The following is a 22,878-nucleotide window of genomic DNA, read 5'->3' on the forward strand; positions in this document are numbered from 1 at the left end:
ACACCTGGGTTCGGGTTTGCGGGGTTTTTGAAAAAATTTGGTTTACAACAATGTAAACAGGGGCCGCCGCTTGTGTAGGGAAAGCCCCTGGCGGGTCGTGGGACCCACGATGGGCCGGACCTGCAGATGGGGCAGGTAAACAAACCGACCCGGCCCACCAGGGGCTTTCCCTACACAAGCGGCGGCCCCAGTTTGAGAAACACTGGTTTAGAAAAAACAGTATGAACTTTTCACATGGCTATTATTCTTTTACCATGCTTTGTCACTTCTTTGGCCTGACCACCATGCACCAGGTAGTCTTTGCTCACTCCTAGATAGACATCTTTCAGAATCAGAGAGAGGAGCGGATTTGGTGGAGGAGAAGTATTCTGGTTGCAGAGCTGAATGAGGACATGCATATGGGATTATAATATATCCTTGCAGCAGCACCTTAGTTCCAAAAACTCATTAAACTGGTGACATACACACAGGTGTATCTTGTTGAACCCATTCCTGCTCAAGCATCAACACCTGAAGCCTAGGGCATCAACTGAATGGGTGATAGCCGTCACCTTGGCTGACACACCACAGGTAGGACCGTCAGAGCAAAAAGCATGAGCTGCTGCACCTTTAGCTAAAGAGTCATGCCTCTGTAGCTGGGGGCTTCAACAACTCAGATCCTCTGCAACTCAGTGCAGAGTGGGACCTGTAACACACTCACCAGTGAGTTATGCATGCATAATGGCCACATGCCAGACTCCCCTACACACGGTGGAGAAGTCCTTCCACCACGGAGATAGAATAGTCTGCAATGTGGCGGGACAGTGGACAGAAATGTGGCAGGCTAGGATTTCACATTTTGGCTATCATATCTAGGTTGCTGCTGGTCCCCGTGTTGCTGGTGGGAGTTAGCCTCAGGGCTGTTTGGTTTGGAGTTTTCACTGGCATTTTGTTGCCCTTGAACTTCACAAACCTTTGGCCTACTAAGAAGTACAAAATGGGATCCAGGCAGCTGTTGGTGCTAGCTAAGGGCCTGGTTACTTTGTAGGCTAAGTTAATGGCATTGAGGGTCCCGCAGCTAAGGTCCCAGCTCCGGAAGGAGTAGTACAAGGTGCGAGTGATGTGGAAAGGAAGGAAGCAGATGATGAAGACCACCAGGACAACAATGATCATCTTGACTGACTTCTTTTTGGACCTGGACCTCTTGGAGGTGCCCCGGGTGGGCTGCAGCAGCCTCCGAGCCATCAGGCAGTAGCATACAATGATGGCCAGGAAAGGGATGCAGAACAGCAGCACCAGCATCACCGAGCTGTAGATGACGAACTGGCCGAAGAGCTCCTTGCTCGACGTGTCGTGGCAGGTGATGGTCTCGCACCTCACGCTGGTGGTGACGAAGAAGAGCACCGGCGACTGGCACGTGATTATGACCAACCAGACCACCCCCGACACCCTCCGCGCGTAGCGGATGCGGCCCCACTGCAGCGACTTCAGCGGGAAGCAGATGCCCAGGAAACGGTGGACACTGATGCAGAGCAGGAAGAGGATGCTGCAGTAGAGGTTGGTGTAGAACAGGAAACGGACTATTTTACACAAGCCCACACTGAAGGGCCAGTTGTCCCCCTTGGCGTAATAATACACCAGCAAAGGCAGGGAAACCACGTAGAGTGTGTCAGACACGGCCAGGTTGAACATGTACGTGGTGGAGGCGTTCCAGGTCTTGATCCTGAAGAGGAAGACGTAGAGGGCCAGCAGGTTGAGGCATAGACCCACCACGCACACGATGCCATAGGAGACGGGCAGCAGAATGTACTTGAACTCCTCGTCGAATTTGCACTTGTACGTGTTGTCTTCCACGCTGCAGTCGGCAGTGGATGAGTTGGCGCTCGTGTTCCCGGCGCGCAGAACCATGAAGTTCTCCATTGCCCTAGAAAACAGGGAGCAAACTGTCAGCGAACGCCGGCTCATTGAAATGGGAGAGTAAATATGTTTGGATGGGAACTGCAGCGAGGCAGCGTGTCACCGGGCAGCAGAGATGAGTCACAGTGTAATGATTGTTATGTATAAGGCTGTGGTGCTTACAGGCCCCCCGCTGAGATCGGGGCCCCGTGGTGCCAGGTGCTGAGGCACAGAGAGATTAATGACTTTACCGAAGGTCACACATGAAGCCTATGGCATGGCTAGTAATTGAACACAGAGTTTCTGAGGCCAAGATTAGTGTTTTAATTACAAGATCATCTTTCCTCTTTAAACCCATGGAGAAACCTGGTTGCACAAGCACACCAGAAAAATGGGTCGATTCTGCAATAGGACATGTCCAAGCTATGGGAACAGTGCAGCCTTACGAGCCACTGGGGAAAAGACAGGAAAGGGAACTGATTACGAAAAATCCTGTAAGATTACAGTTCATGTGCCGGGATTTGGAGGGACCCTATCCGTCTTGGGGTGTCTAAGTCTCTCTCCTGTCCCCCACACGTTTGTGCTGTGATATGGGGGGGCACCCTGCCCCTCTAAGGGGGCCTGAGTCCCTCTCTCTGCCTCTCCCCTCCAAGTGACTTTATGACTTCTAATCTCGCTCCCGCTAAGGATTCATATTCAAACATTGCGACATCCGGTATTTGGATACTAAGAGAACTGTGAATTATAAGCAGAATGCTGCCAGAAGGCGGTGTGGTCTCCTTTCCTTTAATTACTCTGCTAAGGTGTAGGAGGGAGGTTTTCTTTTTAATGATTAACTCTAGGAAGGTGCTTTTCTGAGTTGTGGAAAGGCAAGTGCAAACGGACAGGTCTTCACTTTTGCTGTGAGGGTGACGAGAGCTGGGCTCATTCTGAGTTCTGGTGGGATGGAGTCCCACAGTCAGGATTCCATCCTCAGTCCTTGGGAACTTCACCCAGGGTTCAGCCAGCCATAGCATCCCTGGGCTAAAGGTCCATCTATACTAGCGAAGGGCAGGTCTCCACTAGGAAACCGCCAGGCTGAGGAACCAAGTTTGAGCTTGCCTGTGTGGAAGGGACAAAACCGCTGTTCTAACGATGTTCCTGGATCGTGTCCTAGATCAGACTGTAAACACTGACAGAGAGCAAGGCTGTAACATGATTTGGCTCTTTTCCTAGTGTAGATGGGCCCTAAGACATCAAAGCAAATCCACCTATGCTGGGATAAGTGTCAGAAAAGTGTCTTCAAGTGGGAGGAAGTGGCCTCTGGGAACCAAAAACCCAAACCATCCTGGTGATCTTGGTTGTGTTTTTAGGCTCTCGAGGTGGGAGCTGCTCATTCCCATGGGCAGATGAGTACGTTCACTCTGGTATGTTGGCTGACTGCCTTACTCATACCATTATTACTGGGTTGGTTTGGTTCAGGCTCACTGCTAGCTGAGCTACAAGGAAGGGAGGGTTGAATAGCTGCTAAGGTTTGTTTCACCCAGTCCTGGAATTTTAATTTGTGCTTTTATTTCCAGGGAGTGGAAGTACTGGTGAAAGATGCCAGATCTGACAGCGCTCGAGACAGGAGCCCAGGACAGGTAGAGACAGACAGCAGCAGTGCTAGCTTCCCTACGTATGGTCATCAACTCTGACCTGGAGGGACCATGGCTGGGAGAGATGGAGGTTAGTTCAGTCTGTGTCCAGGGTGCCTCTGCCTACTCTGACAGCATTGGGGACAATCAGTGCATATGAGGTGGTTTTCTTTCTTTCTCCAGGAGGTAATGGACCAATTGATTCCACATGGGCCACCAAGCAGCCATCATATAGTAATAACACGTGGCTGTTACCATGGGGGGTTGAATTCAGGTGAATGCCCTCCAGACAAAAGGCTCCAGTCTCCTGAACTTATCCACTCTCCAGCCTGTAAGACTCCTCAGTGGCCATACATCGGGGGATTGATTGGACCGCGCATTAAAACCTCACTCCATTTTCACTAGTTCTCCCTTTCAATAAGTTCATGAGCCACACCACAAAATGAACCGCCAAGTGCTTACGTTTCCCGGGAGGAGGAGAACAGACACCCGGGTTATCTTGTTCAGCAACATCGGCAAAAAATGTCAAATATAACTTTGGAAACTAAATGTAAGGAACTAAGCTGCATCCTTCCTTCCACCCATCCAGTGTAGTTCTGCTTTCCATGCCCACGGCACAGATGCCAACTTTCACATGATAAATAAGCACGTGACTTTCACAATAAGCCAAAAATCAAGCTGATCCCATTTCAAAATAAGGCCAAAACAAGCCAATCCCTGAGAACCCCAACAAGCAACAAGATACAAGCCAAAAACTAGCCAACAAGCAACTCACAAGCCAATTAAGCCAAAACCAAGCCCAATTTCTGTGTTTTTTTCATGGGTTTCCGTGTTTTTTTCATGGGTTTGGAATGTCTGGCACATGGGTTCGTTTCTTTCTGACAAACTGCTTCAGTGCATTTCATGTTGTTTTACTCAACAGCCCAAGTAACAGGGTCTAGTCCCCAATCAATGGAAGGGCAGGATTTGCTTCAAGGTGCTCGGATGGTCTACCAGAAACATGAAAAATGCGTTTCAAGCCTGTTCCTTTTCTTCTAGCCTTGTATTTCTGAAGCCAGAGAGCAAAGAGCTTGGTTGATACCCCAGAGCTGGCAGTGAACTTAAAAAAACAATTAAAGGGGAAATCATGGGCCAAGCAAAGCATTAGATCTAAAAAATACTCCAAACAATGCATCAGGAAGGTCTGCAGAACTCAAGAAAGCCCAGTTCTCACATCAAATGCTGTTAACTCTTGTGATTCTGTTACAAGTCTCATGATAGTTATAATACATGGAGATATACCTATCTCATAGAGCTGGAAGGGGCCCTGAAAGGTCATGGAGTCCAGCCCTCTGCTTTCATTAGCAGGACCAGGTACTGATTTTGCCCCAGATCCCTAAGTGACCCCCTCAAGAATTGAACTCATAACTCTGGGTTTAGTAGCCCAATGCTCAAACCACTGAACTATCCCTCCCCCCTAAAAGGTGCTGTGTTTCTGCAAGCCCCAGATCCTGGGTTCATGTTGCGACAATTTAGGGTACATCTGTATGGATCTTGATCAAACCACACCCACTATTTTGTTTTGTGAGCACTATTTTGATGGTTAGACGATCCTGTGCCTTCCCTGTTGTCTCTTTACCTCCACCACAGACCTGGATCCCTGAAAGTGTTGCTTGGTGGGGAGGGAACAGGCTGACTTATGACTTTTCAGTGTTTGGGGTTTCCAACTCTGGCTCTAAACGTCCTGGTGCTAAAATGCCAGCAGCAATGGAAGCATTGGCTATGCTTGTGCTCCCACCATGGCGACCAATGGTGGCACTGCATTGGTGCTTCCAAAGACGGGGAATCTTCCCCTGTAAAAACAGCGTAGACAAGGTCAAGAGCGCTCTCCCATCGATGGATTACTCCACCCAAATGAGAGGCAGAAGCTATGTCAGAGGGAGAGCATTTCCCACATACATTGTGCAGTGCAGACATCACTTTAAGCCGATGTAAGGTACGTCACTTGGGTGGGGAGGTTCACACCCCTGAGTGATGCAACTTACATCAACTTAAGCTGCATCCATTGTTACGTGTATACCTGTATTAGCGGTCCGGAGTCTGCGGGATACTAGTACCGTGCTTCGTTGACAATAAACCTGGCTGGGTGTCTTTGTCCCTTAACGGATCTTGTGGTCTTTAGGCGGTTCGCTCGAGGTCTGCAGTGCCAGCTGTCTGTGCAGGGCTGGGGCGCCACACAGAGGGAACACACACACAGAGCCAAACATCTATCAACATCTAACCACAGCGGCAATGTAGACAAGCCCCTGGTAGAATCAGGTCACCAGAGAGCATAAGAATAATCAGCATGTGAATCACACACAGGGAGAATGCATGGGAATGACTGCATGGTAATGCCTGCGTCATGGAAAATCTGCATCCTCTGAACCTCGAGGGCAGGGATGGCACCAGGTGAGGCAGCTGGGTTCAATTACAGCTTTGCTTTCAGAGCAGAGCTCAGGGGAGCTGTGGGGAGATACGTATGTAAGTGTTACAGTCATTTTCTCTAGAGCTAGCTGGATCAAGCCTCCTCCTTTATGTTTCTCTTCTGGAAAGGGCTTATGTAAGCGCTGCCATCCTCACCCTCGCTCTGACCCCTTTGCAGTGTAGAGAGGACCTAGACCCCTCGTTCTGCTCAGGGAGGGAATCCCTTGGCATGACAAGCCCTGCCATGAGGGGTGTGCTGAGGATACAGCTGGGGCTGCAGCAGGCTGCACTGCAGAGTTTCCTGGCAGCATTGCATCCCACACAGCAGCCCTGGAAGGCTGCCATAACTTAGACGGGCCCCTGGGGCTGTGTAAATGACACTGGGGGCTACTAAAGTCTCTGAAGTAGCCCAGGATTGGGATGGTGTAAAGGTGGCTTAAAACTACCTTAGTCACCCCCCTCCTGGCCCCAAGTTCCACGCTGCGTCTCGCAGGGCCTAAGCCTCGATGGCCAACGTGAGCTCCACTTCCAGAAGCCTAGGCAGACTCAGCCGAAGCCGAGTGCTCGTGCAGCTGGCAGAAGCGCTTGAATCTTGTCTCCAGCCATCCTGAGGGCTTTACCTCCCACCACAGACAGTCCGTGTGTGAAAAATGAGTAGAGAAGGGGAATTCAGTCCAGAATGAGAGGAGAGATAATGAGACCCACCCTGAGTACTGAAGATGAGGTGAATGAGCAAAAGAGTCCAGCTGACTGGGATGTGGATGCTGCTCAGGCACTGCTGGTACACATCATACCTAGCACTAGGGTTGCCACCTTTCTAATTGCTGGTAGCTGGACCCCTGAAGCCTTGCCTCTGCCCTATACAATCATAGGATAGCAGGGTTGGAAGGGACCTCAGAAGGTATCTAGTCCAATCTCCTGCTCAAAGCAGGACCAATCCCCAACTATTTTTTTTGCCCCAAATGGCCCCCTCAAGGACTGAACGCAAAACCCTGGGTTTAACAAGCCAGTGCTCAAACCACTGAGCTATCCCTCCCCTCCTGTCCTGCTGCTGCTGCTTGCTGGATCGTCTCAAGGAGCCCGTCTGCAGGTAGGCGGCAGCCCTGTCTGGACAGGGATTGGCAAGGGTTAATGGCTGGGTGCCTTCCCTCACCCTACAGTAACCCAACTTTTCGTTTGGGTGCCATTTAGGGATGCCAGGTCCCCGAAAACCAGGCACCTGGCAACCCTAAATGGCACCCAGACACAGAAGGTAAAAACCGAACTGTCTGGGTGAAAACCGGCCAAGTGGCAACCCCATCGAACAGAGCTGCTCACACACCCCCTCGCGCACAGCATCATTTCTGCTAGCCAGCTCCAGAACGGTATTCTCATCTGATGCATGTCTTGTCGGAAATGGCGGGTTACATTTAACCCCAAATATCAGCAACCCGGTAAAATGAGGAAGGATCGTGTCTGCTCTGGACATCTCTCCTGTTCAGAGCCAAACCTCTCCCGAGCATGGCGCCCCTCCCTCCGTTACATATGCCATGTGCCAAAGGGCCCTGCATCTCAGCGCCGATGGGTTCCACGCTGTTGTATCTCTTGCTCGTTACACAAAACATTTCAAGGAGCCAAACAGTCACAGCTGGGTCCCCAGTACAAACAGGCCAGGTATAGCTGCTTTGTAATAACCGAGCCTACACATTCACTCCGAATGTAAAAAGTATGTGAGAGTTCGTAAGATGTCACAATAACAGCTGTTGAGGGGAAAAGGGATAAAAGGGAGACAGATTAAATGAGTCTAAACAAAATGCCCAGCTGATTTGATTCAAGGACTCGGTTGGTGTTGGACTTAATCAACAAGAAAATGCGGGTCCGGAAATTAATGAACCAAAATGGGTGTGCTGGATATTAGGCCTACGCGAGGGATGAGCTGTTCCACCCACCACTGCCTTCTGGGGTCCTTAAAGAAAGAGACTTTGAGGGGGGGAATGGGGAGAACAGACAGAGGCATGGTTGCTATCCCCACCGTTTCCTGGGACCTGGGCCTTCATTGTGCTTGTCCTGAGAGATGTCCTGACCAGACCAGGCCAGAGAGAGGGACCCAGCTGACATCATCACCATCCCTACCAACTCCTCCCGCTGATTCCCAGCCACCACCTGAGATGAAACAGGACCAAACATCAACAACAACAGCAGCTCCAGCTCATCTCAACTTCTCTTTTACCCAAGGGGACAGTTATTACCGTCCTACTGTTGGACAGTGACTGGGTTATGTTAACACCTTTGGCCCATTGATTCCATGTCATTTACCACAATGCTACATACAAACTGCTGCTCTGGCTGCTTCTAAACGCAGAACACCATGAGCGCCACTAGAAGGCTCACAAACTATTTAAAGGGATACTGCCCTATTCCTATACACTATGTACACCACTGCATACGTGTTGCCAGTGTTAACATCCATACAAGGGTTGTTTCCTGTATTGCATTCCTCATTGGTCCATAACACAGGTACAGCTTCAACATTGCTCCCAAGCTGGACACGCTTGGTCGTAAGTCTCTCCCTCCCCTAGGAGCTGAATGTGCTGTTTCCATAGGCCAGGGAAGATCAGAAGAAAACCAAAGCCAGGTCTCCCATAGAATAGTGCAGAGTGCTCGCTAGGCTGCCCTGAGGCCTAGGGCACAGAACTGGGCGCTGATGGATTAACCTAGGAGGTGAAGCTGGGCAAGCCACTGAACTGCTCTGAGCCCCAGTATCACTGTTTTACAAGGTGGGTGGGAATGATACTTCTTTGTACAGCACTTTGAGGTCTACCCATGAAAAGTGCTCTGCTCAGTGTGCATTTAGCAGCATCGCTTCTCAGTGTTGTTATTCACTGGTGTCTTTGCATACTATTGCCCCCTGCTGGCTGGACTTGGACCTGCTTAAGTATTGGTGGCTATGTCGCCATCTACTGGCTGACCTACAACGAGGGTATAAGATTTACATCTAGCGGCTGCTAATGCAGCATCTCCATTAGCACAGGTAGTTTTTCTGAGCTGAAGGTCCTGAGGTTTTTCCCCCCATGCCACCTGAGGGCAGTTTAGCTGATGAGTGGAGAGGCACATACCCACATACTGTAGAGTGAGCCCATAATGGACCTGCTCTTTGGCTTGGCCATATAATTACGGAGAACACCACCGGCTCACAATGGTGTATTGTTCTTTAGTGTCCTAATGTACATTTCTTTTTGCAACATGAAGCTAGTTGGTTGCTGGGTCTGGAGAGCTGCCCCCCTTCTTCCTCTTTGTTGGAGCAAATGCCCTAAATTCCTAAGACAAAACCTGCTGTGTCTCTTTGGGCTCCCGACTGTCTGACCCCCGCCCACATCCCACTTCAGCTGCACCCACATCCCACTTCAGCTGCACTGAGTGATCGCATGGGCGCGACAGCCAAGCAATGCAAGGACACAAAAGGGAGCAGGTTGACCTTTCCCCAGAGGCAGAGCGAGGACTGGGAGTGGGATGGAAGAATGTCAGTGTGTGCGTATGACATATCAAGCACTGACTAAGACCGGGGACAGGGCGGAGGGGAGGGACCAGAGGGAAACACGGCATTCTCCTTTCCCAGCATGGCAAATGTGCATCTCAGTTATGCCTCGTGAAAAGTCACTGACTCCCGAAAGCAAATCCAGAGCGACTCCATTGGCTTCTTTCACGACCCTCCAAAGGGTCAGGATGGGCAGCTGTCCCTCTCACATCTGGCACTGGCCACTGCTGGTGACGGGATGCTGGACTAGATGGATCACTGGTCTGAGGCAGCCTGGCAGCTCCTATGTTCCCTGTGTGCAGTCCCACAAGGCCCATTTCGGTCCTAGTCAGACATCTAGGGAAGACTGTGAGATGCTATTGACTTTGGGGCCAGAGAAACACTGATGACACCCAGCCCTACATCTCCTATCACGTGCAGAGAGTGTTGACTCTGGAACCTGAATGGGACAAGCCCCTGGATGAAAAGCAGCTGGATAAAATTCAACCCAGGCAAGAGGGAGGGAAGGAAATGCTGTGAAGAGCTGGCTGAAGCCAAAGCCAGCCTCTGTCTGAAGGGCATCTGCTCTTCACTTGAAAAGGTGGAGCACAGCACCAGGGTCCTGTTGGACCCCTCGGTGCTCCTTGGCACCCACAGCGCAATGCTGCCTTCTGCCTGTGGCTGGCCGGGAGGCTGTACCTCTTGCTGCTGACTGAAGATCTAGCTGCAGTGACCCACACACTCACCACCTCCAGCCCTGGTGATTGCGTCTGGCCTGCTTGCTCGGTGGGGAGGGAAGTGAGCACCATCATGAAATGCCAACTTGTCCAGCATGCAGCAGCCGATGTTATGCGTAGGGCAGTATATCAGGAGCACGTCCCTCACATGCGTCCCACGTTCACCTGGCTACCTCTGCAGTACTGGATCAGCTGCCAGGTCCTGGGGTTAATGCACCCACAGTGGCCTGAGCCCTACCTCTTAGACTGCCTCTCCTTTTGCGAGCTATGGATATCAGGAACGATCTAGCTGGCGAAGCCCAAGGTGTAGCCGCTCTCAGAGACATTCCTGGCAGTAGGCTCTGGGCTTTGGGACACCACCCATCCAGAAAGTGGAATGGGCCCAAGATCAAAACACCTCAAGAATGAAAGCAGCGAGCCACCTCTTGAGACTTGGCTTCACACAACAACTACTCCACTAGCCCATGTATAATAGACACACGTCTATTATACAAGTATATATGATACCTCCTTCGGCAATGTGAATGGAGGGATGGAGCTTATCAGCCCTGTTTAGGTGTATATAGTTCTGTTAGTGTATCCGGATACGGTGATGGAGACAATATATTTACCTAGACAGATAGGAGTTATTCTGTATCGATGCCATTGCACCTGAGATCAGGATCTGTCGACTGACTCCTGGCTTCAGGTCCACCGGCGCATAGCAGACTACTGCTCCACAGGCATCTGCTTGGCTCTCAGCAGCAGCCCACGGACACAGCCGCAATTGTCGCTCTGAAGCACTTGTGTGGTTAGCCTAATGTTCTCCCGAGGAAGGTCCTGAAATTAACCAGAAACAAAATCCTCATTACTAGTAGGAGGTGAACGTCAGGGCAAGTACTATTCCATCTGCTCTGGAGGGCGCACAGTGGAAATGATTCAATGTGTGGGAGTCAAATAGCTCTGTGTTTTCAAGAGAAAACATCCTGCGCGCGCGCACACACACACACACACACACGCATGTTAGAATGGACTAGTGGCTGACAGAGTCTGGCACATCAGTCTCTTTCTTCCATGGAACGAAAAAGGGGCCATGTTGCAATAAAAGTAAGTTTCGGGCCAACTCTTAAACAGGGAAGTGAAACGATTGGCGCGCAGCTAAATGCATGCTCACCATGGTCTCAGGAAAGCAAGGATTACAAAATGGGCTTCATATTTCTCTGCAATAATTTCAAAGGGACGGTATGGGGGAGTTTAGGACCCAGGTTTAGGTTCTGTTTAAATAAAAAGTCCCAAGCCGGTGTGACTCAAACTGATGTGGGCTGTTTGGAAATGTCGAAGTACCCGGGCCTTTCAGGAGTTTAAACTTTGGACGCCCAAACACAGTAGCCTTGTGCTGATGCAGATGTACCAGAACGTTAAACTGACTAGACACAATGGGCCAGATGCTGCTCCTGGCAACACAACTGCAGCCCCTATTGGTTCCATTGGAAATTAGACCCATAACCAAGAGCAGAATGTAGCCCAGGAAGTGAAACTAACGTCAATGTCCAAGCTACAGACAATGCAGAATGTGAACTAGATCAGTGCTACATTGTAATGAGTCCATTTGATGTCTTAAAATTACTTCACTTCTAATAATCTAAGGACATTTTTAAATATAATAATCTAATCCCTAAACTAACAATACTTCCTTTCTCCCACTGCTGTATGTATTGAGATTGTGAGAGTGTATAAACGGATCTTAAAGTAGTAACTTTACACCCATTCACGCCCACCTGAGAGCCCCTATCTGCTCCCAGAACAGTGCTTAGGAGCGTTGGTGTAAATGAGAATGAGGCCTGTAAGCTCTTTGGGGCAGGGACTGTCTCTTACCACCTGTCTACAATAATAAAGCCTCTGCCTTTGGTTGAAAGCTTGAGGTGCTCCTGCAATAACAGTAGATCAAGTGAGACACCTAACTCCCTGGTTAGACATCTAGATAAGGGTGACCTAATTCTTCAAGGAGCTGATCACCCACAATTCCTAGTGAAGTCAGCGGGTGGCTGCGAGTGCTCAGCCACCACTGGAAGGCCAGTCGGCTTTTATTTGGGCACCTAAGTACATACGTAGATGCCTAACTCTAGAGACGGCTCATTGGGATGCTTTCAACCACGGTTTTATTAGGAACTCAAAGATTAGAAGTTTTTTAATTGTTCTTCTCAGCTGGTTTCTGGTCCAGCTAGCTCCTAAGATCTAATGTGGTCTAGTGACTATGGCCCTGGATTGGAAGCCAAGAGAACTGATCCCAGTCTAAGGAGATCCCTGGCTCAGCTACTAACCCCCTTGGGATGGAGCAGAGAGGCCCCACATTGGCAATGAGGGGGTTAAGGAGGCTGACAGGTTCCTCACTGGCACTCAAAGGGTTAGGCTTGTGGACCCAGTTGGCCTCACCCTGGTTCTCCTGCAAGGGGAGGTAAAAGGAGGGGGCCTCGCTTGGGTGAGTGCTGACCAGGAAAGAGGCTGGAGCTCTGCTTGTCTGAGGGGAAGGAGGAGAGGCTGGTTGCAACCTGAGCTGGAGCTCGCTGCTCAGCCAGATCCCCCCTCCTGGAAGGGAGGTCCAGATCACGGGAAGGGAACTGGTGGAAGTGCAGACTGTTTTGGAAACCAGCCCTGACTAGAAGGGCGGGGCACCACGGAAGGGGTGTGGGATGGCCCTGGCTTTGAGTTGGGTTTCTTTTTGTTCCTGATTACCGTTGAGCTTCAGCGCCCAAAAGGGGGTAGGACTGAAGGCACCATGACCCTGACCTCGGAGTGACTGACCCTGACAAGCCTGGCATCGGGGTGATGGAAACAGACCAACGGAGACTTGCAGCAGAGCAAGCTGTGTCCTGGAGGGCAGCGAGGGGACACTGCAGTGGTTTCCCCAGGAATTGAAATTAGGGGGGGTGTTCGAATTTACAGGGGGGGTGTCAGGACCAATGATATATATAAAAAAGGTATGAATAAAGTAAATGTTTTGTTAGGATTATGCAAATTTAACATAAGAATAATGCAAATTACACCAAAACACATAACAGGTCTAGATTTCTAAAAAAAATACATTTAAAAAAAAAGTATTTAATTTAAATTGACTTTTGAAAAGTAAGCCATCATGGGGTAAGAGGAAAGTCTTCTCATGGATCAGTAACTGGTTAAAAGATGGAAAACAAAGGGTAGGAATAAATTATCAGTTTTCAGAATGGAGAGAGATAAATAGTGGTATCCCTGAGGGGTCGGTACTGGGACCAGTGCTGTTCAACATAGTCATAAATGATCTGGAAAAATGGGTAAACAGTGAGGTGGCAAAATTTGCAGATGATACAAAACTATTTCAAGATAGGTAAGTCCCAGGCAGACTGCGAAGAATTACAAAGGGATCTCATAAAACTGGGTGACTGGGCAACAAAAATGGCAGATGAAATTTAATTACAGGCCAAGGTGGAGGCTATCCAAAACTGGCCTGTCCCACGGTCAAAGAAACAGGTCCAATCCTTCTTAGGCTCGGCCGGATATTACAGGCGATTTGTACCACACTACAACCAAATCGCTGCCCCACTAACTGATCTAACCAAAAAAACCCAGCCAAATGCAGTTAAGTGGACTGATGAGTGTCAGAAAGCCTTTACCCAGCTTAAGGCGACGCTCATGTCTGACCCTGTGCTAAGGGCCCCGGACTTTGACCAACCCTTCCTAGTAACCACCGATGCATCTGAGCGTGGTGTGGGAGCAGTTTTAATGCAGTAAGGACCGGATCAAAACTTCCATCCTGTCGTGTTTCTCAGCAAGAAATTGTCTGAGAGGGAAAGCCACTGGTCCATCAGTGAAAAACAATGCTACGCCATTGTGTATGCCCTGGAAAAGTTACGCCCATACGTTTGGGGACGGCGCTTCCAGCTACAAACCGACCATGCTGCACTAAAGTGGCTTCATACTGCCAAGAAAAACAACAAAAAACTTCTCCAATGCAGTTTAGCTCTCCAAGATTTTGATTTCAAAATTCAACACATTTCAGCAGCTTCCAACAAAGTAGCTGACGCACTCTCTCGTGAGAGTTTCCCAAAATCAAATGGTTAAAATGTGTTCTTAAAATGTGGAAAATCTTGTAGTTTTACATAATTAGTAGTATATGTAACGGTGCATGTGTTTTATTAATCTGTTTATTTTAAAGTTCTAGGAAGAAATCACCGCCAGTGTGAGTCCCCCACTGTCTGCGATTTGGGGGGCGTGTCATAAACATATAGTTAAGGGTTAAGGTCTCTTTTACCTGTAAAGGGTTAACAAGCTCAGTAAACTTGACGGACACCTGACCAGAGGACCAATCAAGGGACAAGATAATTTCAAATCTCTGTGGAGGAAAGTCTTTGTCTGTGGAGGAAAGTCTTTGTTTGTGTTCTTTGTTTTGGGGGCTGTTCTCTCTTTGGATCTAGGGGCCAGACGTATATCCAGGCTCTCCAAGCTTCCTGAAATATTCTCTTCATGCAGTATAGTGAGTATTAGAAAGGCGAATTAGTCTTTTGATTAATTTCTGTATTTGCAAATGTGTGTTTGTTGGAACCATATTTTATTTTTTTGTTTGCTGTAACTTGTACTTAAGCTAGGGGGGAGGGAATCCCTTTTGTTTTTATAAGCTGTACCCTGTAAACTTCCATCCTGATTTTACAGAGATAGAAAAAAGTAAAAAACTTTCTTTAATTAAAAGTTTTTCTTTTTAAGAACCTGTTTGATTTTTCCCTTGTTTGAAACCTCAGGGGATTAGTTTGACTCACCAGGGATAGGTGGGGAAAAGAAAGGTGGGGGAATGGTTTATTTCCCTTTGTGTTAAGATCCAAGAAGTTTGGATCTGTGTTCCCCAGGGAAAGGTCTGGGGGAACAGAGAGTGTGCCAGACACTGAAACCTGGCTGGTGGCAGCAAGTACCAGATCTAAGCTAGGATTTAAGCTTAGAAGGATCCATGCAGGTCCCCATCTTTTGGACACTAAAGTTCAAAGTCGGGAATAAACCTATGACAAACATATTCATAAATGATCTGGAAAAATGGGTAAACAGTGAGGTGGCAAAATTTGCAGATGATACAAAACTATTCAAGATAGGTAAGTCCCAGGCAGACTGCGAAGAATTACAAAGGGATCTCATAAAACTGGGTGACTGGGCAACAAAAATGGCAGATTAAATTTAATGTTGATAAATGCAAAGTAATGTACATTGGAAAACAATCTCAACTATACATACAAAATGAAGGAGTCTGAATTAGTTGTTAACACTCAAGAAAGATCTTGCAGTCATTGTGGATAGTTCTCTGAAAACATCCACTCACTGTGCAGCGGCAGTCAGTGATTCCCAACATTCTGTTTTCTTTTTTAAAAAGAACAGGAGCACTTGTGGCACCTTAGAGACTAACACATTTATTTGAGCATAAGCTTTCATGGGCTACAGTCCACTTCATCGGATGTAGCCCATGAAAGCTTATGTTCTTTTTGCAATACAGACTAACACGGCTGCTACTCTGAAACCTTTGCTTTTTTAAGAAAGGGATAGATAATAAGACAGAAAATATCATATTGCCTTTATATAAATCCATGGCACATGTACACCTTGAATACTGTGTGCAGATCTGGTTACCCCATTCCAAAAAAGACATACTGGAAATGCAAAAAGTAAAGAGATGGGCAACTAAAATGATTAGGGGTATGTAACAGGAGAAGAAATTAAAATGACTGGGAATTTTCAGCTTAGAAAAGAGACGGCTAAGGGGGGATATGCTAAAGGTCTATAAAATCTTGACTGATGTGAAGAAAGTGAATAAAGTAAATGTTTTGTTAGGATAATGCAAATTTAACATAAGGAAAATGCAAGTTACACCAAAACACATAACAGATCTAGATTTCTAAAAAAATATATAATTTAAAACAAATTTATTTAATTTAAATTGACTTTTGAAAAGTAAGCCATCATGGGGTAAGAGGGAAGATCCTCTCATGGATCAGTAACTGGTTAAAAGATGAAACAAAGGGGAGGAATATATTATCAGTTTTCAGAATGGAGAGAGATAAATAGTGGTATCCTTGGTGAGTCAGTACTGGGACCAGTCCCTTTTTAACATATTCAAAAAAAAAAAAGTAAACAGTGAAAGGCAAAAAAAAAAGATGATATATATACTAAAGATAAGATAGTTAAGTCCCAGGAGAGAGAAGAGCTACAAAGGGATCTCACAAAAAACTGGTGACTGGGCAAAAAAAATGCAAATTTAATTCAATGTTGATAAATGCAAAGTAAATGCACATTGAAAGCAAACTCAAACTATACATACAAAATGATGGCATCTGAATTATTTAACACTCAAGGAGAGGAAGAGATCTTGGATGTGGATGGGTTCTCTGAAACATCCATGCAGTGTGCAGCAGCAACAAAAAAAAAAAAAAAAAAATCATTATAAAGGGATAGATAATAATAAGACAGAAAATATCAAATCTATATATAAATCCATGGTACGTGCACACCTTGAATAGTGTGTGTAGATCTGGTCACCCATCCTAAAAAATATATATTGGAATTGGAAAAGGTACAGAGATGGGCAACTAAAATGATGAGGGGTATGAAACAGGAGGAGAGATTAAAGTGACTGGGAATTTTCAGCTTAGAAAAGAGATGACTAATGGGGATATGATAGAGGTCTACAAAATCTTGACTGGTGCGAAGAAAGTGAATAAGGAAATTTTATTTAATCCTTCACACAACACAAGAACTAGCAATCACCCAATGAAATTAATAGGCAGCAGATTTTAAAAAGAAACAAAAGGAAGTATTTCTTCAACAATATAAAGTCAACCCAGGGAACTCTTTGCCAGGGGATGCTATGAAGACCAAAACTATAACAGGATTTTAAAAAGAACTAGATAAATTCCTGGAGAACAGGTCCATCTGTGGCTATTAGCCAGGATGAGAGGGATGCAACACCATGCTCTGAGTGTCCCTAGCCTGTTTGCCAGAAGCTGGGAATGGGCAACAGGGGATGGATCACTTGATGATTCCCTGTTCTGTTCATTCCCTCTGAAGCACCTGGCCTTGACCACTGTTGTAAGACAGGGTACTGGGCTAGATGGACCATTGGTCTGACCCAGTATGACCATTCTTATGTAAAAATTAATTATAATAAAAATGTTTAGTACAGAAACTCCCCAACATAATGACCTCCCAAGATAGCAACAATGTGAGATAACAACCTTGGCAAATACTGCATTTTAAAAATCTTGGCCTACTGGGAAACATATTTATATAAGTTTCCATTCCCAGTCACAAATCTAGCATTCTGGAGCAAAGTGACTAAAATATAGTCCAACAAACAAATCTTTATTTAACATGCCCCCCTCACTTTTCCCTCCACCGCACTCCACTCACCGGTGTTGTCCTTGGTCAGTGGAGACTCAGAGTTCAGAGGTGCTTTCACGTGAGTACACCTTCCAGGTGGAGGACAAAAATGCACAATTTGCTCTGGCCATGGCTGTTCGTTGTGCCACCGTTCACTCCACCACTCTGTTGCCAATGGCCCTGCACAGTCACCTTCTGCTGTCACCTACCACTGTGACCTCTGCGAGTTGGTCTCTTGAGGTTCCATGAGCTCTCAGTGATTTCAGCTGAGCCCTCAGTGCGGGAACCTCACTGCTAGTGCAGTCTGGGCTGTCTCTTACACAAAAACACTGTACCCACAGGAACACTGTCCCCACAACAGGACTAAGCACTTACACCTGATCATCAGTGATTTCAGCTGCAGTGGTCACTTAACAGAACAAAAGACTATCTATGGAGCCTAATCAGCTCTGTCTTTAAACAGTGGAGAGGGACAGGTCCCCACCCTCTCTCTTGATGCCTTCAAATCATCACAGGCTAAGTACAGTTCTACTGCCCTTTACTCATACAATAAGAACAACATTTCATCCCCCCTTCTCCCCACATCCAAGTGGTTTGTAACCCAACCCCAGCCAAAATCTATCACTTGGACAACACAGCTCTGTTTGCTGGATACCTAGGTAGATTAGGTGTGAATGTAAATATAATCTGGCCCTGAAGCCTTAGCCCCCAGCTCATCACTAGCTGTCAGGGAGAACTCATTTAGACTTTGCTTACAAATCATCATTTGAAATTATTAGGTTGGCCAACATCACCGAAATGAATGCACTGACAGCATAAAAACCAGCTGTAGAAGGAAGCAAGGAAGCTAGTCTATGTTCGTACTTTTCAAATCTATTATACTTTTTCAGATACACATATTTTATCATACACTGTATAAGCTTTTAAAGTGTGTATTAATGTTTCAGTTTAAATTCAGATTTCCAAACAGTCACTAAATTGGTATGTAACTAGCTCACAAAACTGGGGGGGTGTTGGGAAAATTCAGGGCGGGTGTAGGGAAATCACTGGACTGGCCTGGCAACCTCACCCCTGTGTGATCCTGAGCGCGTCACTTCATCTGTCTGTGTCTCTTGCTCCCCTTCCTACGTGGAATGTTAGATCTTCAGAGCAGGGACTGTCTCTGGGTTTGTCCAGCACCACAGGGCCCTGAGGTGTTACCCGTCAGCTCTGCGTTCTTGGGGAACCAGGGCGCAGTACCCAACTTGTCTGACTCACAAAAGACCTCCCGTCCCCCAGCCTCTGCTTGAACCAAACCGATCAGAAGAAAGACTTACAAAAAGCAATGAAAAGGCAGTGGGAGACACACCTAAACCCCTCTGGACAAGGGTGACGGGACTGAGGCAACTCCCCTAGCCTCATTTGCATCGAAGATGTGACAGGGAGGCATCTCCATTAGCAGACAGAACGGAGAACAGAAATTCCAAGGCAAGAACCCCATGGAACTCTGGGACCAGAAAGGCAGGGAAGCACTGCATGATGGGGGATCTCTGCTCCAGCTGTTAATGAACCTATGCCTGCACACACCCAGCTCAGTAGTTATCTGACCAATTCTAGTAATAAATCTTTTATTGGTATCCAAAATAGTGAAACTCCTTAATTGCATTACGAGCTCCCTCCAAGAAAGACCTCCCAAAGCCAGGAGTGATCAGTTCCCATGGTCTAGCCTGAACAATACCTCTTTGGTATACTCCACTCCCTTGAGCCATCAGTTTAGCCATAAACAAATCTAGTGTTCTCCCTTGAACCGTTGTTGTTTCCCTACAAAAAACCCCTATGCACATTCAAGTAAGTGTTCTGATGCCTGGATCCAAAATCTGCATCAGTTCCACTGGGACTTCATCTTCTCCTGACTGATCGTGCTGGGGGTTCTGCCAGTCTCCAGCACTCCGGACCCTCAGCTACCACCACCACCTGGGAACCCCGACCAGTTCAAGCTTCACGGAGTGGCGAGAACCCAACTCTCTCTCTGTCTCTCTCTCTCGGTGTAGCCTTCTGACCCTCACTTGTGTGATCAGTGATAGTTTTCTAAACCTGACTTTTATAATCAAATTTAAGTTGGATTTAATATTATAAGTGTTTTGTTTGTTTGGCTCCCCATGGTTATTACCTGGCAAGAAATAACTTTCATGATTAAGCTGGTTGCTTCTCTCTTTCTCTCTCTCTCCCCCTCAGGGGTGTTTTTTGGTTTCCTCATTCGCTCTCCAGCAACACTTCTCGTACCTCAGCTAAAAAATCCCTGCAGCACCCAAAAATCCTGGGGGGTTTGCTGCTCAAGTTGCTTACTACCAGAACAATTGTAACCTGAAAGTGGGGATAGAGACGTGCTGAACCGGGGACATATGAGGGTGGCGGCTTGGAAGTGCTGCTCGACCCAGCCTGCTCAGGTGTGCTCTATTCCGGTGCAGCGCCCACAGCATATCAGGGTGACAGCTTGGAGGTGCTGCTTGACCCAGCCTGTTGAGTCCAGGGACATATAAGGGGTCAGCTTGGGAGTGCTGATTAACCCAGTCCTCTCAGATGGGGTGTGTGTGTGTGTGTGTGTGTGTGTGTGTGTGTGTGTGTGTGTGTGTGTGTGTGTGTGTGTGTGTGTGTGTCTAATTCTGGAGCTGGAAGAACCCAGCCCTGGGCAACCGAGGTCCTGCAGGACAGCTCCACTGGGAGGGAACCTGCAGCAGGGGGAAGTAGAGCTCCGTATGAGAACACAAGTGACACAAACAGCACATTGATAGACGTACAGAACCCCCCCCTCCCCTTGAAGTGTAACCCCACTAAATGAGAGTACCCCAAAGTAATGGGCAAAGCTGGTAACAGAGGTTTGCCCGTGGACCCAGTTGCCTGCGACCCAGGGATCTTTCTGCACCTTTAATACTAATAAATTCTCAGTTAGGTGTGAATCCAGAGTAATTCCCTGGACTTCACGGTCACTAAACCTGTGTCACTGAGAGCAGAATCTGGCCTGGTAACTGCAAATGCTGTTACTTCGATCTTTGAGCGTAAGGCTAAAACCATCCACAACCCATGTTCAATTTATAGCAGTTCCATAATGTCTCCCTGTAAAACACGGACCCAGATAACATGGTGTCTTCTCTGCTTTCATTTCCAGTACTTTGGTGCCATATGAGGAACTATCTGAGCCCTGGGAACCAAGCAGCCTGCATGTTTTCTTCCTCCTCCGAGACCACAGTTAAAACCCACAGTAACCAAAAATAATATTCAGAAAGTTCTGACATTACACAGCCTCATCTGGACAGGAGAAAAAAGAGTTTTGGGGGAAGGTAATTTGGGTTATGTGGCTCATTCAGGGACCTGAGCATGCTCCAGTAATTCCTGCTCATTAGACTGATACAGAGGCGCATCCTCAGACCAAACTCCACCATGTCAATCCTCAGCTCGTGCTCATCTCTACTGCAAGAGGCTATGTGGATTGGACTACAGAGTCTGCCTTACCCCCACAGCTCCCGGTTCTCTGAATCCGCCTACTACACAGAGCTGGGGCCAGGCTGCAAAGTTAGATCCCGATTTTCCCAAAGTTCAGGATGTTTTGATCTGGCCACTCTTGCCGGCTGCGGCCACCATCACGTCTCCCTCAGCCAGTACCGCTCCTTGGACAGAACGCTCAGCCATGCCACCTTCTCCTCCTGTTTCAAGTCCTGTGGTTCCTTCTTTTCTGGACTCCCCAAGTCCTTCCCTGAAAATTTCAATGAGCCCTTCCCCTGCAATCTCCTCCTTTTGGGTCCCTTTGACACTGACCTCACCTCATGCCACCCAATCCAAAATAATTCTTGCCTGTTGCTTCAAGTCCCTGTCCAACCTCCAGCCCCCTCTCCGGGTCACACCTCCATCATGCTGTGCATCCTATTCATACTTCTTCTCCTTGATCATACACCCCCTGCCTGTATCTCTAACCTGCTCTCCTTGCGATTCCCCCCCGCAACGCTCTGCTCCACCAAGGGCACTCTCCTCAATGCTCCTTTTGTCTAACATCTCTGTGCCTTCCTCCATGCAATGGCCACCCAAAATCTGTTTCTCTGTACTCCACCCTGACCTCATTCAATTCACTCCTAAAAATTCTCACCTCAGCATAGTCCCCTACCAAAATGAGGCATATAAAAAATCCATACCATCCAGACATATGTCTCTCTAACCTGACATCTGCAGAGCCTTATCGGTAGCCTATGTCCCTTCCCAGCCATCTCCTTCCCAGGGGTATGTTCCCTCTTGGCAAGTCCAGCACTTAGATTCTAAGCTATTCAGGGCAAGCACCTGTCTCTCATGTGTCTCCTGTGAAGTATCTAGTGCATGTGTGAATGCTTTATAATAATAATTGTCTGAATTGTCCAATGACTCCAGTGTACCCGGAAGGAGCAGCTGATTGCCTTTGTCATGGGAAAACCTTCATTTTCTTCCTGTCCATTTCAGAAACCCTCCTCATCTCCATGACCCTTCATGGACTTATCCACACCCCCACTCCCCATGTGACCCCCTCTCCATGACCCTCCATGGACTTATCCACCTCCCCCACTCCCCATGTGACCCCCCTCCATGACCCTCCATGGACTTATCCACCTCCCCCACTCCCCATTTGACCCCCTCTCCATGACCCTCCATGGACTTATCCACCTCCCCCACTCCCCATGTGACCCCCTCTCCATGACCCTCCATGGACTTATCCACCTCCCCCACTCCCCATGTGACCCCCCTCCATGACCCTCCATGGACTTATCCACCTCCCCACTCCCCATGTTACCCCTCTCCATGAGCATCCATGGAATTATCCACCTCCCCAACTCGCCATGTGACCCCCCTCCATGACCCGCCATGGACTTATCCACCTCCCCCACTCCCCATGTGACCCCCTCTCCATGACCCTCCATGGACTTATCCACCTCCCCCACTCCCCATGTGACCCCCCTCCATGACCCTCCATGGACTTATCCACCTCCCCCACTCCCCATGTGACCCCCTCTCCATGACCCTTCATGGACTTATCCACCCTCCCCTCCCCATGTGACCCCCGCTCCATGACCCTCCATGGACTTATCCACCTCCCCCACTCCCCATGTGACCCCCCTCCATGACCCTCCATGGACTTATCCACCTCCCCCACTCCCCATGTGACCCCCTCTCCATGACCCTCCATGGATTTATCACCCACCACAAACCCCACTATCTATGTGACCTCCTGGGGCCCGTTTCTTACCCTCATTGTCCCTTTTCTTTCTGCTCCCACCGGGCCCCTCCACAGTTGAGAGGGTGGGGGCAGTAGCTCAATCTCTGCACCGGCTTCATGAACAGGAACAACCTC

The 22,878-nt window shown here is 48.0% G+C and overlaps 1 protein-coding gene across 3 annotated transcripts in view; it reads right to left on the reverse strand.

Annotated features, from left to right (window-relative positions):
* Nucleotides 1–206: 206 nt before the first annotated feature.
* The window catches only part of P2RY2 (purinergic receptor P2Y2), a 37,524-nt gene continuing 14,852 nt past the window's right edge, over nt 207–22,878 (reverse strand). The window contains exons 2-3 of one of the 3 annotated variants that reach the window (XM_039535312.1): nt 10,818–10,985; nt 207–1,903 (exon numbers count right to left, since the gene is read on the reverse strand). In XM_039535312.1, coding sequence (XP_039391246.1) covers nt 832–1,899 — 1,068 coding nt within the window. In that variant the 5' untranslated portion in view covers nt 1,900–1,903; nt 10,818–10,985 and the 3' untranslated portion in view covers nt 207–831. Of the gene's footprint in view, nt 1,904–10,777; nt 10,986–22,878 lie in introns of all 3 variants that reach the window. The other 2 variants (XM_039534502.1, XM_039536108.1) reach the window with 2 other exon arrangements.

Source organism: Mauremys reevesii, linkage group 1 (genome assembly GCF_016161935.1).
Source record: "Mauremys reevesii isolate NIE-2019 linkage group 1, ASM1616193v1, whole genome shotgun sequence".
NCBI classification, from domain to species: domain Eukaryota; kingdom Metazoa; phylum Chordata; order Testudines; family Geoemydidae; genus Mauremys; species Mauremys reevesii.